Source organism: Tiliqua scincoides, chromosome 1 (genome assembly GCF_035046505.1).
Source record: "Tiliqua scincoides isolate rTilSci1 chromosome 1, rTilSci1.hap2, whole genome shotgun sequence".
In the NCBI taxonomy this organism is placed as follows: domain Eukaryota; kingdom Metazoa; phylum Chordata; class Lepidosauria; order Squamata; family Scincidae; genus Tiliqua; species Tiliqua scincoides.
Genome location: NC_089821.1, coordinates 110,600,249 through 110,614,629, shown reverse-complemented (window position 1 = coordinate 110,614,629; position 14,381 = coordinate 110,600,249). Strand labels below are relative to the sequence as shown.

General features: G+C 42.9%; 1 protein-coding gene across 4 annotated transcripts in view; it reads left to right on the top strand.

The window, feature by feature from the left end:
• ZNF385B (zinc finger protein 385B) overlaps positions 1-14,381 on the top strand; it is a 208,341-nt gene that overhangs the window by 149,664 nt on the left and 44,296 nt on the right. For 3 of the 4 annotated variants that reach the window (XM_066612360.1, XM_066612359.1, XM_066612362.1), the window contains one exon: positions 8,812-8,922. The exons of the other annotated variant lie outside the window; for it this stretch is intronic. In XM_066612360.1, coding sequence (XP_066468457.1) covers positions 8,812-8,922 — 111 coding nt within the window. The remainder of the gene's footprint in view (positions 1-8,811; positions 8,923-14,381) is intronic. 4 annotated transcript variants of the gene reach the window in all.

Sequence of the window (14,381 nt, the reverse complement as noted above, 5' to 3'; positions counted from 1 at the left end):
CTCTCAAATGTGGTCAAATAAGTCTCTATATCATCCTCCGGCAAGAGGCGGGCAACCTTGAACTGCGGAGTTTCACCCAGGGCAGCCGCAGCAGCACTGGCAGCCATCCCAGCCGCAAGCCCATCCTCGATTTTCTGCAGGAGCGCTGCTTGATCGGCCCGCGACTGGCAGTATAGCTCTTGCACCAGTTGACTCTGGTGCTCCGTCAGCCACTTCCCAAACTGGGCCAAGTCAGAAGGGTCTGACATCTCTGGCGGTCGGGGTGGGGGGGCCGTACAATGCTGGCCTCCGGCGGGATCCGAGTCACGGCACCAGATGTGTGACCTCCCTGTGGGGGAGGGGAGGGCCCGTCCAGCCTTTCTGAGGGGGACCCCTCGTGGAGGCCTCAGACTTGTTCCCCACAAGAAGGGGGGGTTGCGTCACCCGGTTCCCCTTCTTTGGGTTGGCAGCATTCATTAGTCAGGAGCAGGGGCTGCTAGCAGCAGATCCTCCTGCCTGCTCTTCTAACTCCCAACTGCCTTGTCATCCCTGGCCTCCAGGTTTATGTAGGGCAGACCCCTCCCCTTTGGCCCCTCCCCTTCCCTCACAGGGATGGTATAAAAAGGGCCTGTCTCTGGGCCTGCCCTTCCCTGGGCTTCCCATAACTCCTCTCCTTTCTCTCTCTGTTTCCCTCCCACCTCCTCCCACCTGGAGTTGCCAGGGTTGTTCCTGAGAGGACTGGGAAGGCTGCTGCCTCTGGTCTGGTCCAGAAGCCTCCTCCCTGGGTAAGCTGGGGAGGAGGGGGAGGAGGGGAACCCCGACAGTCTGATTAACCACAGATGATAGGAAAGATGCTGTCCTGGAGGCACTCATTAGGCTCTATGAAGTCAGTTCATAGCAACACATTGGATCAGTTCAGATGATCCAACAAATCATATTGTCCTGTTCCCCACTTTTTTCTTATTTTTTCTTATTTTTGGACATTTGTAGCCCTCCCACAGAAAACTTGGGGTACTGTAGCCTTTTAAAAAGACAGCCTGGCATCCATGATGCAGGAACCTTGGGGTGCTCCTCTGAGGCTTTTTGTTTAAAATACAGTTCCAAAAACCACAGGTGCAGGATGTGGATTCCCTGTCTTTGTGTCTGAGACCAGTTGAAAACTATAGTTCATAGCCAAGCCTTCTGCTGAGATTGACATCCAACTGCCATTGGGTATTCCCCACTCACCTGACCAGGTCAGAGATCTGCTGGAGTACCCAAAGTGGTCATGAATTCTCTAGTCAGCTAAGCATATGACTTTATAAATCCTAGATGATACAAGTTCGTGCATGCAACTGGAGAGCTCTGTTGCTCAGGTCTGTTGTGAAAGCTTCCTGCTTTGCATGCATTTGGTGAGAGTGGGGCTAGAATTATGGGAATAATGTTAGTAGCTAGAAATAGGGACATTAGTTTAGCTAAAATGCAGTGAGGAAATTACTCTCTTTTCGAATCCCAGCCAACTTGCCCAAAACAAGCTTCTTTTTGTTGTGATGGACTCAGGTTTTTCTTTTTTCTTTTCCTTTAAGCAGCTGCCTGACTCTGTGCTAGGCATTACTTGTTACTGTGTCCAGTTTTGTCAAGCTGTCTTTGTGTGGTCATCCAATCAATTCTAGGTATTTCCCCATCAGTCGGCTTGTGTCTTTTCTCGACCCCAACTCATTTTCTTTAATTTAAATGGCTGCATGTTACTGCCATTGCCCAGTATGGCTCTGACAGTGACTGGGAGGGGCTGGTTACATGACGTTTTGTGAAACCCGCAATACTTACTTTGCCACCCCCCTTTGGCTATGCTACTGTCCACAAATGTTTATAATTCAAGAACTGAGCAGATTGCAGAGTTCAGGAAATTTGAGCCTATCGAGTAGAACAGAGTTTACAAGGTAGTCTTAGTATAAGATCCTGGTCAGTTGAGAGATGGTGCCATCTAGAGCTAAGAAGTGGATCCCAACACATTTGGTAAAATTACTTGCTCGTTGCAGCTCATCCATGATCAAGTTCATATCAATAAACATGTTATATGGTATATTACGTAACATTTATGAGATGGTTGACTAATCTAAAAAGGCAGATACGGCTCATTCTTTATCAAGAAAAGCTGTCTGCAGTTCATTTGATAGTCATAAATTCAGGCTGAAGAGATTATAAGTATATGCATGTTTGTATTAAATTCAAATTTCAATTTAACCTTTTAAAAAGAGTATTTTCCCATAGCTGAAGTGCAGTGTTTAACAATTAATTTAAATTTTAAAAAATCCTTTTAATATTTTTAAAAATTAGCATTTTTTTTAAAAAAAAATCTATATTTGATGTAACATTCAAGAATAAAGAGGTGGGTAAATAAATCTTAAATCCTGATATTGCTTAACAATGGTTGCTGACATTGGGTAGTACAGTAGTTCTGGGAATGACTCACATGAATAAGGATTATTTTTATTTGTATGGAACAGAAGAAAGCAAGTTATTTCTTATTCCTGGTTACTGTTGATATGATTCAACAGGTTTGTCCATCTCTCAATCTAATGTACAGAACAGATTACTCAGAGAATAGCTTTAATCTTACTGTACTGCTGGAACTTGCCTGCGCCGCAAATTGTGTTAATTGTATGTTTTGCCTGGAGCTTGAAGAAAGCCAAAGCAGAATGAGTACTGTACTGGGCTTGATGCTTGTCAATTTGTTTTCAGCTAAATAGTCAGCAACTATTAGTACCTGACAAGCTACAGAGTTTCTCTGAACAGCAAGTCACCACCAAATTACCCCAATTATTCAACATGGCATGTTTAATTTTATTTAGCAACCCACGATCAGTTTACAACCCAGCACTAACCTTCTGGCAGGCAGGCACTGTTTGACTATTCAAACACGGTGTAATCTACACTGCTTTGCGACATATTTAAAGTCTATTAATTGTTAATGCTGCACCTTCTTGGATTCTAGTCGAGCACAGACTGCCTTCAGTTCTTCAGTTTGGCAAAGAACATCAGTCGCTCCCACTGGAGTCCGGAGCTCAGCCTCCAGAGACTCTGTCAGTCGTATTGTTTGTGTGAGTTTCTCTTGGCTCGGCGTGCTGTTGGAGACGGAGATTTTCATCTCATTCTGCACTACATTGTAGTGTTGCCTTGTTCATTTTAACTACCAATTTCCTGGTGTGAACACTGTGGATTATTGTCCGGAAATCTCGGGAGAAGCACTGCTGGGTCTTCAAACAGTCCTACAGACAAGTCCTTCTGCTGTTTCTCTTTAAGGGTCCAGCCACTTCAGATGGTCCAGGTACTTTTTTATTGCTGAACTATCTTGTTATTAGCAGCTCTGGCCACTAGCAGATTAATTGGAAAAAGCTGGGAGGGAGATGACTGTGTATTTAGAAATCTACCTGCCTTTACAGAATTTGCTGCATATGCATCACTTGTATACTATATTGAAGCTGCAGCAAATACTGCATATAAAATCTTGTGGGGTGTGTGTGAGAGAGAGCGAGCCAGAATTTGGTATTGTCAGATAATATGTATGTTGGACTTACTGTATATGAAAATTTAGTAACCTGCCTTAGGACATTTATTGTATGCAGTGATTCCATAAGTGGCTTAGAAACTATCGCTCTGAGAGTGATATTTAATTTTTGTGCGAAGGTTAGCCATTTCTGTTTAGACATAGAACAGAAATAGTGGATTCCCTTCCATGAGCAAGAAGTTTCTGTTGAAAATATCTTCTGTTCATGTTGAATTAAATCGTTGTTTTTCCCAGTTGGTGGTGTTAAAATATATTGCTTTAATAACCAAATCCAACACAATGACCCAAAAGGTACCAAAAAAGAAGACATTTTAATGGCTATATCTGATGTTTGGAAGTTAACCCATTTTTGCCCAGCCTACAGGTGGGCATAGTTTTGTATATGCAGGCAGAAATGGCTTAATTAGGAGTCTGGAAAGCTGAAGACTTAATCCTGAAGTCTTAATCTTAAATCTTAAGAATTGACTAAATGAAATAACAGTACCTGAACACTTGATGTTATATAGAGACAGCTACATGTACTCATGTCTCAGTTTTAAAGCAAATTTTCCTTGAAGTAAGTCCTATTGATTTCACTGGTTGCTGGATTTGTGATATATTAAAAAAAGCATTCATGCTGCACTTCAGACTCACCATTCTTCCGATACAAGGCACGATCTAGTAGTCACTCTAAGTCCACCAATTTGAGAGAGAGAGGCAGAGAGGCATGTATTTAAACCTCTCTCATTAAAATCAGTAGGATTTAAAACGATAGTGATTAACTAGATTGGTTTGTACCCGCTGTCCATGGAGATTATCTCCATGTAGGAAAAATATAATGTTTGAAGCAGCCCTTATGTGTAGACAAAAGCAAATACAGAGTCATAATGGGGTGTCTGATTACCAGCTTTAGTGGAGTTTGGAGTGCGTTGTTCCGCAGCTGGTGTGGTATGTAGGGCTCAAGAACTGAATTACAGGTCAGCTGAAGATGAGTCACATGAGAGATACAACCATATTTTATTTTATTTTATTTTCACAGTTCTTTTTTAAAGAAGGGGACATAGAATCTAAAGCACAAAGATGGGGTAGGAAAAGAAATTTGAAAAAGTAAAGGGGAGAGACAAATGAGATTCTAGCAAAGTGGACTATATTCCAACATGGATGCATGCAGTAGAATCCTTGCCAGACCCAGATGATAAGGAACTCACAAGTGAATTTGTTAAGTGGAGCATTGGTGACAGCAGAACACATCAGCAGAGAGACCTACAGAGACTTGGATTTGGCTCTCATTACAGAATGTATCCCAAACAAGTGGCCAAGAAGAATCTAGGGCAAGGGATTTTTTTTAACCATGGGAGGAGCTTGGAATACCGTGTACTAACCATCCTCCAATGGGGTGGCAACATATGCTGCTCCTAACTTCACTGACAGTGCAGCCTAATGCATGGAACAGCCTTGGGTACAGCTCTCCAGGACAGATAATTGAATGGAATCTGGATTGCATCCACTGGGTGTCATCCAAGTACAAAGAAGATGTAAGGCAGAGGAAGGCGTGGTAGCAAAGCAGTGATCCACACAAGAGCAGAAGGCAATGATCTGAAGAGTTTTGGATGTGGGGAAGAATTTCATCACAGGAAAAGAGCAAGCATCGGAATAAGCAATCTTTCTGGAGCCCCATAGAGCAGGACTGTCACAGGAGTTATGCATAACCACAGGATATTTCTGAAGTTAACGGGTTTACAGAAATTTAAAAGCCCAATCCTATCCTCTGCCACACTGTAGCATGCAGCCATGCCATGGAGGAACACACTGCATTGTATTGTGGGAAGGTGATCAGGAGGCCTCCTGATGGCCTATGCATCTCCTCAGATATATGCCAACTATATAGCCGGCATATGTTCAAGGAGAAAAAAGGGGAGGTTCTAATCGAAAAAGAGGGGATAGGATCCTGAGCACATCAGTGCCACCTTGGTCCATCCCCTGCCCTCCCCCAAACCACCCCAACCTCCCCTAGCCCTTCCCACTCACGATGTGCCCCTGCCACCCTCTTACCAAGGTCTGACATAGCCCAAGGCCACTGTGCTGTGGTTCTGGAGCCACCACAACTTTGTGGCAGCAGTTCAGGCTGTCCCAGTTGCAGTCCACTCTGTCCACTCCGCTCCCATCACTGGGCCATTTGCAACAGCAAGACGCTCCTCCCTCTGTTGCAAATGGGAAATAGAATTGGACCATAGGAAAACCAAAACTCTGTGTCTGAAAATGTACGAGTGATGTGATGTTGTAAGTTGCATGGCATCTCGGAGTACCAGTGCCAGCTCCGAGTTCTGTGTGTGTGTGTGTGTGTGGGGGGGTGTCCTCTGAGTATATGCCCTCAGTGCCTTCTTCCATCAGTGGACCCAACTCCTTCTTCGTCCCTCCTTCTTTTTTTGCAGAAGTGTTTAAAAAAGAAAGAACCATACATTTATGGTATTTCCAATTAAGTTTGTAAGATTGTTGGTATTCTTTCTCCTCTTTATTTAGTTATTCTTAGTTTAGGAACTGTGGTTTACATTGTATGGATTCTGAACCTGTTATTTGTCTACTGTAGCAAATAGACCAGCAATTTTCAATCTTTTTCGTCTCGCGGCATACTGACAAGTTACTGAAATTTTCAGGGCACACCATAGTATTTTTTTACAATTGACAGGGCACACTGTGCTGCTGGTGGGGGGGGGGGTCAGATTCCTCAATGGCCCTACTAATAAATCAGCCTCCCCCAAATTCCCAAGGTAACACCCTTTGCAGCACACCAATGTGCCATGGCACACTGGTTGAAAATTGCTGAAATAGATCATATATTCCAAAAATCTCTTCAGTGGTGAAGGTTTCATGCTATGTAAAAGGGAAGTTTTTTAATACATTTTTGTCTAAGGGCTCAATCCTATCCAGCTTTCCAGAACTGATGCAGCTGTGCCAACAGGGCGTGAGCTGCATCCTATGGTGGGAGGGAAGTCATGGAGGCCTCCTCAGGGTAAGGAAATATTTGTTCCCTTCAGCTCCATTGCAACTGCAACTGCAACAGCACTGGAAAGTTCGATAGGACTGGGCCCCAAGAAATGTTTAACAGACCAAAGTTTTAAATGCAGTTGAACTCTTGGTTTGAGATCAAATATGTGTACATTTTATCTGCTTGAAGTTTGTTACAAGCACATCTAATGTCTATTACAGGCTTTTACAAGTGTAAAGTTTTAAAATTCATTGTCTAAATGTTACATTCAGTAGAATTGCATCACTTGTTGATTTTATAAGAGAAGACCTTGGGGAGTATGAGTCAGTTGTGCCTAGTATGAAAGAAGTGCAAAGGTATCGGTTTTAAAATAAACACTTTTGCAAAGTATGAATTTTCCAATTAACTTTTTGTGAGTGAGAAAATCAGATCATGGTTGCATTTCCTCTGGGATCCAGGGTGGAGGACCTTCCCTAGAAAGAAATAGTAAAACATTTGGGGCTTTTTAGTTTAGAAGAAAAAGAAGGAAAATGCAGAGGTGTGTAGTAGCTGGGGGAAACCCAAAAATGGCTTATTCAGTTATTCATTTTGAGAAAACAGATAGAAATATTTTTTCTTCCAGTTGAACCCGGGGTCATCCAATGAACTTAACTGGCATAAATCAGTGACTTAGGGTGAAGTCCAGGCCCAGGAAAGGACAGTCACATGAATATACACTCTTCCCACTCCTTCCCTCTCTTAAACTTAGTCTCTCTCAGTACCTTCTTTGAAAAAAACACGCACTCTCAATCTCTGGATTGAGCAAGTTCATGGTGGAGGGGCCTGTCTGTTAGTGGCTTTTAGCTTATGAACATATGAAGAGCCCTGCTATATCAGGCCAAAGGCCCATCTAGTCGAGCTTCCTGTATCTCACAGTGCTCCAACAAATGCCCCAGGGAGCACACAAGACAACAGACACAACCTGCATCCTTGTGCCCTCCCCTGCATCTGGCAATCAAGGCAGCCTGGCTCTAAAACCAAGAGCCTGCACATAACCTACTATGACTTGTAACCTGTAATGAACTTCACCTCCAGAAATTTGTCCAATCCCCTCTTAAAGGCATCCAGGCAAGATGCCATCATGACATCCTGTAGCTTGATCACTATATGAATCCTCACAAAGATATGAACTCCTCTTCACATGTTTGTTCGCGCATTGCAAGCTCATGCATTCCATCTATGTTTCAGTACCTTAGGACTTCTTAACATAATTGCTTGATTGTCTGAACAGTCTCTTACATGATTAAGCTAAAAAGCCCTGGTATGCCAGGAAGTGGGGTGCATGTGTACTGATGGCACACTTGCAACACAAGCATACAAGCAGCAGTGGCAGACCATGTATTGTATGAACCAACTCATTGTACCTCTGAATACCGTGCGGTGGGTATACTGTTGTTTATCATCTGCTTTTGAGTTTCCCTGGGGCTTTGGGGCAGTAACAGTGCTAGACTAGATGGACCTTTTGGTCTGACCCAGTGAGGCTCTTCTAAGGTTCTTCTTTTCTGACACTCCTTATTTCTCCAGGTGTAAACCTGTGCAAACTTTCTGATAGCATTTCACCTGTACATTTTCCTAACCTTGTTTTAAACTCACAGTTATACCACAAATGAAAGATAATGATTATAAATTGGATTGGATGGATTGGATTATAAATGGATGGATTATAAATGGATTGGATGTTTCTAAGTTTAAAAAAAAAATAACTGGCATTAACTTTCTGCAGTTTGCTCTCATCTTTCATTTCATACATCCAGCAAGACCAGTTTAGCAATAAACCCAAGCTGAGCACATTCCATAAGAAAATCTTGCACGTCTTAAGCCCTGCAAAATCTTCTTCCTTCTCTCTCAATAGGGTTTTGAGTTTCTTCTTGCAAAGCTAAAATGAGGTGAAAATACTGTACTGCCTGTGAGCTTCAGGTTTGGAGAGTGTTGACTGTTGGTTGGTGTTGTGAAAGTGCAGCAGAAGTGAGAAAGCGGAAGCCGGAGCTCTGTGTGGTTTCCCTCCTCATACATAAATGCATTCATGCGGGGTTGGCAACATCTTTCAGTGGTCAAAGAAAGAAGTGTTCTGCTATATCATAATCTTTGGACTTTTGCAAACTTAATGTCATCTTCTGTTGTGTTTGCAGTTTTTTTTGACTTTTTAAGAATGCTGTGTTATTCCTCTTGAAAGCAGAGAACAAAGCTTTGAGAAAATAGATCTTTCTGTTCAGCTCTTCTTTCTTCATGGCGGGTATCCTATGAAAACTGTCACTTGAATATTTTAATTTTTGCTCCCCAGATGGATCCAGTGCAAAAAGCAGTTATAAACCATACCTTCGGTGTGTCACTTCCCCCAAAGAAGAAACAAGTCATTTCTTGTAATGTCTGTAAGCTTCGCTTTAACTCTGACGTGAGTATCTTCTGTCCTCTATTCTACATGTATTGTTTTGTATTTGCTGTTTGTGTGGTCAAAACATCTTTTAAAGCATGTTCATATCAGTATGTAAGAAAATCTTGATTTCTCTAAAGTGGATTTTTATTTTTAGTTAGCAGTTTCCTTTAATGCCTGCTGGAACCTGCTAGCAGTTAGATTCATCAGACTGCATGGCCACTACCAGCTTTTAATCTCTTTTATTTGCTAGCCAGAATTGATGGCTGGTATTTTATAGCTATAGCCCCACTTTTTCTGTCCGCTACAGCCACCACCAGAAATGTTGTAGGTGATAGGTTATTTAACCGTTCTTGTACTTGGACGTAGTGCTTGTCTGTTATCTCAGGGCTTTTGTACCCATTGGCTAGAATACTGGAAGGTGGGAGCAAATTTACTTAGCTGGCAACCGGGCAGTTTTCTGCCCACATGCTTTTCCTAATGCTTCCTCAAGGAAAAGGACTAAAGGTTTGCTTCTTAAGAAGGAAAACTGAATGCTGAAAAGTATCCCAGGGGGAGGCCTGGGGTGCTTGTGGTACAGGTACTTTGAACTACCTGTTCACTAAAATTCTGTTCTAAATATCTACAAAGGAAACTATCTAGATTTTTTTTGAATATGGACAAATGCACGTATGCTGGGCACATATACATAATTTTATGTATTTATATATATATTTTTAAAGCCATTGGGCAGGGCTTAAAATATGAGCCATAACTGGACAAACCCTAGAAACATTTTTGAATTCCCAGGGTTGCTCCTTGAACACATGAAGCACCAAGACAGAAGGGAGCCTCAGAGTGTCTGCCAAGTGTATTTCACAGTTGGTAACCACAACAGACATTCCACTTCTGTGGTTAGGGGGTAGGACTGCCTGGTCAGGAGACATGCCTCCTATTTTGACAGCAGTTCTTAGTTTAAGAATGAACCTCCAGGTCATTTTTTTTCCAAACGGCCCCCCCCCCCATTTCATTGAGAATCTAAGAAAATCTGAGACAAAAGTGTTCATTGTCAATTCCTTTTTCAGCAGATATCATGACCTAGTTCCCTCCAAGTTTAATAACATTTTCTGTGATAATCTAAACATAGCCTTTCAAGCATTTCATCAAATAATTAAGCAAATCAGTATATAAGTCACCATTTTACCCCTTCCTGGTTACTTCAGTGTTCCATCAATTCTGCAAAGCCCCTATTGCGCTATCTCCATAAATTAATTCAGATCAGAATGAACTCTTTTGAAATAAAAGCGCATAAAATGAATTCATATTCTAAGTTGACAAATGACTGATATTTTCCTTCAGTTGTTAACCTTAAGGCACATAATTAGCTTATACTGTATAACACATTTAAAACCTTATCATGCCTATTACTGAGTTTGCTCAGCAACTGTTAATTCAGATGTGCAGTATAACATAGGCAGCACATGTGTGACTTTTTGAAATCAAAGTTCAGTTTTGAAATTTTTGTTGGTTTATTTGTCACCATTGTTTCCTGTCCTTTTTCCATTTAGCTTAAATAGCTTTTTAGCATCACAACAACTCTGTGGGGTAGGTTAGGCTAAACTGTTACTGACTTCCTTGAGGTCCCCCATATATGGTGCCGAATTGAATGATTCCATCATGAGTTCACCATGCCTGCCCAAACCTGACTCTCCAGCTATTATCCCATGCTCCCTTCTAATAAGAAATAGCTCTCAAAATTTTTTGCAGAGAACGCCCATGATTTTTCTGTAACAGCCATAAGATGAACCAATCAGGACTCCTCTGTGATCCCAATCTGGATTGGTCACAGTTGCTGTTTGCCTTGGGAGGGGTGGTCCTATTAGCACCAGTGAGGAACTTCTTTCCCATGGAAAATGATGCCTGTGGGTGGTCCCATCTGGACTGAGACTACAGCAAGGATAGGGAGCTTACCCTCATGCCGAAATCCCTGTTTAAATTTAAATTGGTTATTTAAATTATTAAAAAAACCACACTCTTGCTTAGCATAATGTAGATTTTGACCTTCATTTATCTTTTTTGCATACTACAGGCTGACTTAAAAATTTAGCAGAAGAGAACCTGCTAAGATGCTGTTTATTAAGTCTGGAGGCTCTATTCTCTGAAGTTCTTTAATAGTTTTTGTGTTCAGTACCAAATTTCAGAACTGACTCAAGCCACTTTACTTTCTCTGTCTAATAGAACTGTGTCCTTAGACTCCCCTCTTGCAAGTGGTAGCTTTTGATTAGCATATGTCTATTTTTGTCTTGCATTGAGCTTCCTTTTAGGTTTCTAAAAAGAGAACAAAAAAAAAATTACCATCCTTGATCATCGCCCTTTCACAGAATAATACATTTTATTTCCTTCTCTGACATCAAATTAATGTCCACTGAGATCAGATATCAACTGCATGGTAGGTTTACTCTTTCTATAAATCATGAAATCCCAGTTCAAATCTTGCCTCTATTTTGAACTCAGTCTTAGAAAAGCTGCTTCTTTGCCCCTCAACTGCAATATTGGGATAACAACACTCATCTGTTTTACAGGGTTAAGATTATAATAATATAATGTATGTGTTTTGAACACACTAAAGTGCTGTGTAAAGTTAGGGTTGAGCAGAAATGGCCACTCCGTTCATAGATGGAGAAAATGGGAGAAAGATCAGTGCTTAAATAAATGTGGGATAAATGTGGGAGGTTTACAGGCAGCAGTGGTGCTCCTCTAGCAGTTGGTGTCAGCCATTTTTTCCCTAGAGTTCCCTGGAACTACGCAATGTATTAATGTTATGTTGTCCCTAGGGGAATTATAGAACAGAAATGATAGTCAGAGAAGCCCTACCACCACCATAAGGCTAGTGGGAGTGGAACAAAGTGCATTGGGAGTTGCAGAAGGCATCTGGCCTCAATGCCTTTAAAAGGAGACTGGACAGATTTCCAGAAGAAGAGTCAATCACAGGTTACAAACCATGATGGGTATGTGCAACCTCTTGCTTTTAGAAATAGGCTACCTCAGAATGCCAGGTGCAAGGGAGTGGCAACAGGATGCAGGTATCTTGTTTTGTGCACTCCCTGAGGCATCTGATGGGCCACTGTGAGATACAGGAAGCTGGACTAGATGGACCTTTGGACTCATCTTCTAATGTTCTTATGGGAGGACGTTTGAGCAGTGGCAGACCTCCCAAGCCCCAGGGCAAAGGTCTGCAATGGCACCCCCCCGCGGGATGCCACCATCTCCTGCACATAAATCTGCTCCCCCCACACACCAAAACATTGTGGAGCCTCGCGCAACTCCAGGATGCATCAGAGAAACCTCCTGAGGCTTCCCTAGTCACATTTTCTGACCACGTCGGGAGCCTCAGCGAGGCTTCTGTGCAGACCCAGAGGCATGTGAGGCTCTGCACCAGGGGAATTTGCCCCGTTCAATGAATGGCAGGTCTGACACTGAGTTTGAGTGCGTCTTCCCTTCCCCCCCAATTTTGAGCAGAAAGCTCCTATAGAGCTATCAGCTGAGCCTGTTTTATTATTAGTACCACAATTCAAGTGACTCAGTTTTTTATTCCCTTCTTCTGAGGTCAGACTCCCTCTGCTGGACTTCTGCCACACTGCGACTTGATAAACTTATTTATGCATGCTGAAGCACACAACGGTTACTGATGCGGTTTTGCTTCTTGCATTCTTCTGATAACTTCAATTAAATTATTTATTGTTCCATTCTGTGAATATGGCATGTTATAGGACAATGTGTAGATTCTGGATTCTGTAACCCTGAACTCGTCAGCGCTGGCAGTACAAGCGTGCCACCAAAGCTGGGTGTCGCAAAAGTGCCTTAAGGCATGCCTGCAACACCTTCCACTGAGTCAGTGCTGGTGCTGGCTCAGCACCAACCACACATCGTTGGAGCAAGGGAAGCACTCCAGGTGGCAGTAAGGTTTGTCGTGGCAGGGGGGAGGCGTTCTGGGGCGAGGGGAGTGCACAGGAACCGGGGCAGGAGGGGATGGGATTGGGGGAGTTCTGCACCCTGTCCGGTTTTCTGTGTCAGGCTTCCTGGCTTGAGGCTTTCCCTGAGGGAAGAGGACGAAAGTCTCCTTCCCCTAAGGGGACCACCAGCTGCTTCCTGGCAACCACTGGATACAACTGTAGCCATTTTGGCACTACAGGTCCAGCAGGCACATGGAAGCTTAGAATTTTGCCCATTCCTATCTCTGTGCCCAATCCTATCTTTTTGGTACACCGACATGCCACAAGATCTGCTGCTTCACTGGTCTACGGAGCACTGCTGCTGGCATAAAGGCTAGAAAGCCTCCACCATCAGTGGTATCCTGCAGACCAGCTGTCAGCAGGGTTCTGCCAGTGGAGGAGTTCATATGGGGCAGACCAGGGCAGGATGGGGGTGGATCATGGTGGCACCAGCACCTGCTGTATCCAAAACCCCTGGCCGAGACATGCACCCCACAAGGCTTTTCAGAGCTATGCCAGCAAAGGAGCTGGCATAGCTTTGAGGAGTCCTATATAGTAAATTTTTTCTTTACCTCTGCCAGCCAGTCTGATCGCCTACATCAGATACCGTTTCAGGCTCCTGCATTGGACATGGGGGTGGGTGGACAGCACTCCATTGGCATCCCTACGCTGTGTGCACTGGTTGGGATAGGACTGGGCTGTCATTCTGTTAATTTTTTCCCCTTGAATAATCTGAATCTGCTCACCATCTTTTTTTTGGTTTAAACACTCTTAGGGCACAATCCTAATCCTTTATGTCAGTGCTTTCCAGCACTGGCATAGCAGTGTCAATGGGACGTGTGCTGCATCCTGCAGTTGGGTGGCACTCACAGAGGCCTCCTCAAAGGAAGGGAATGTTTGTTTTCTTACCTCAGAGCTGCATTGCCCTTACGTCAGTGCTGGTAAGTACTGACATAAGGGGTTAGGATTGCAGCCTTAATTAAATAGATGCCAGGCTTGGCCCCAGAAATGGACACAGAGCCTTGTAAGAAGAGATTCTTACACATTCTCCTTTTTTAAAATTACTGTGTCAGGTCAATAGCAGTCCATAGTCCTAGGGGTAAAAAAAAAAAAAATTCATCTCTTTGATCTCCAGTATATCTGGTCAAAGACACCCTAGTGATCTCAGGGGAATGTAATTTTCTCAATGATGAAAAAAACTATATTTTCAAAGGCCACTTGTGCTGTTCATCCTCATATGCTACTTGCATGCCTGAAAGAGGAAGGAGGGAAAGATTACCCTCTATCCCTCTTCTCATGACTGGAGTGTCATTACCACTGCCACCTAACTGGTGTTTAAAAAAAACAAGGAGGAGTTATAGATGTGAATGATAGGTTTGAGTTTCAAGGGGGGAAATTTGTATTGACTTGGAAAAATAAGGTGAGCTGTTTCCACAGTTTTGGAAATATTTTGGCTTATTTCTGATCCAATCTGACAGAATTTTGGCAGACGACGTTGCTATCTCTACT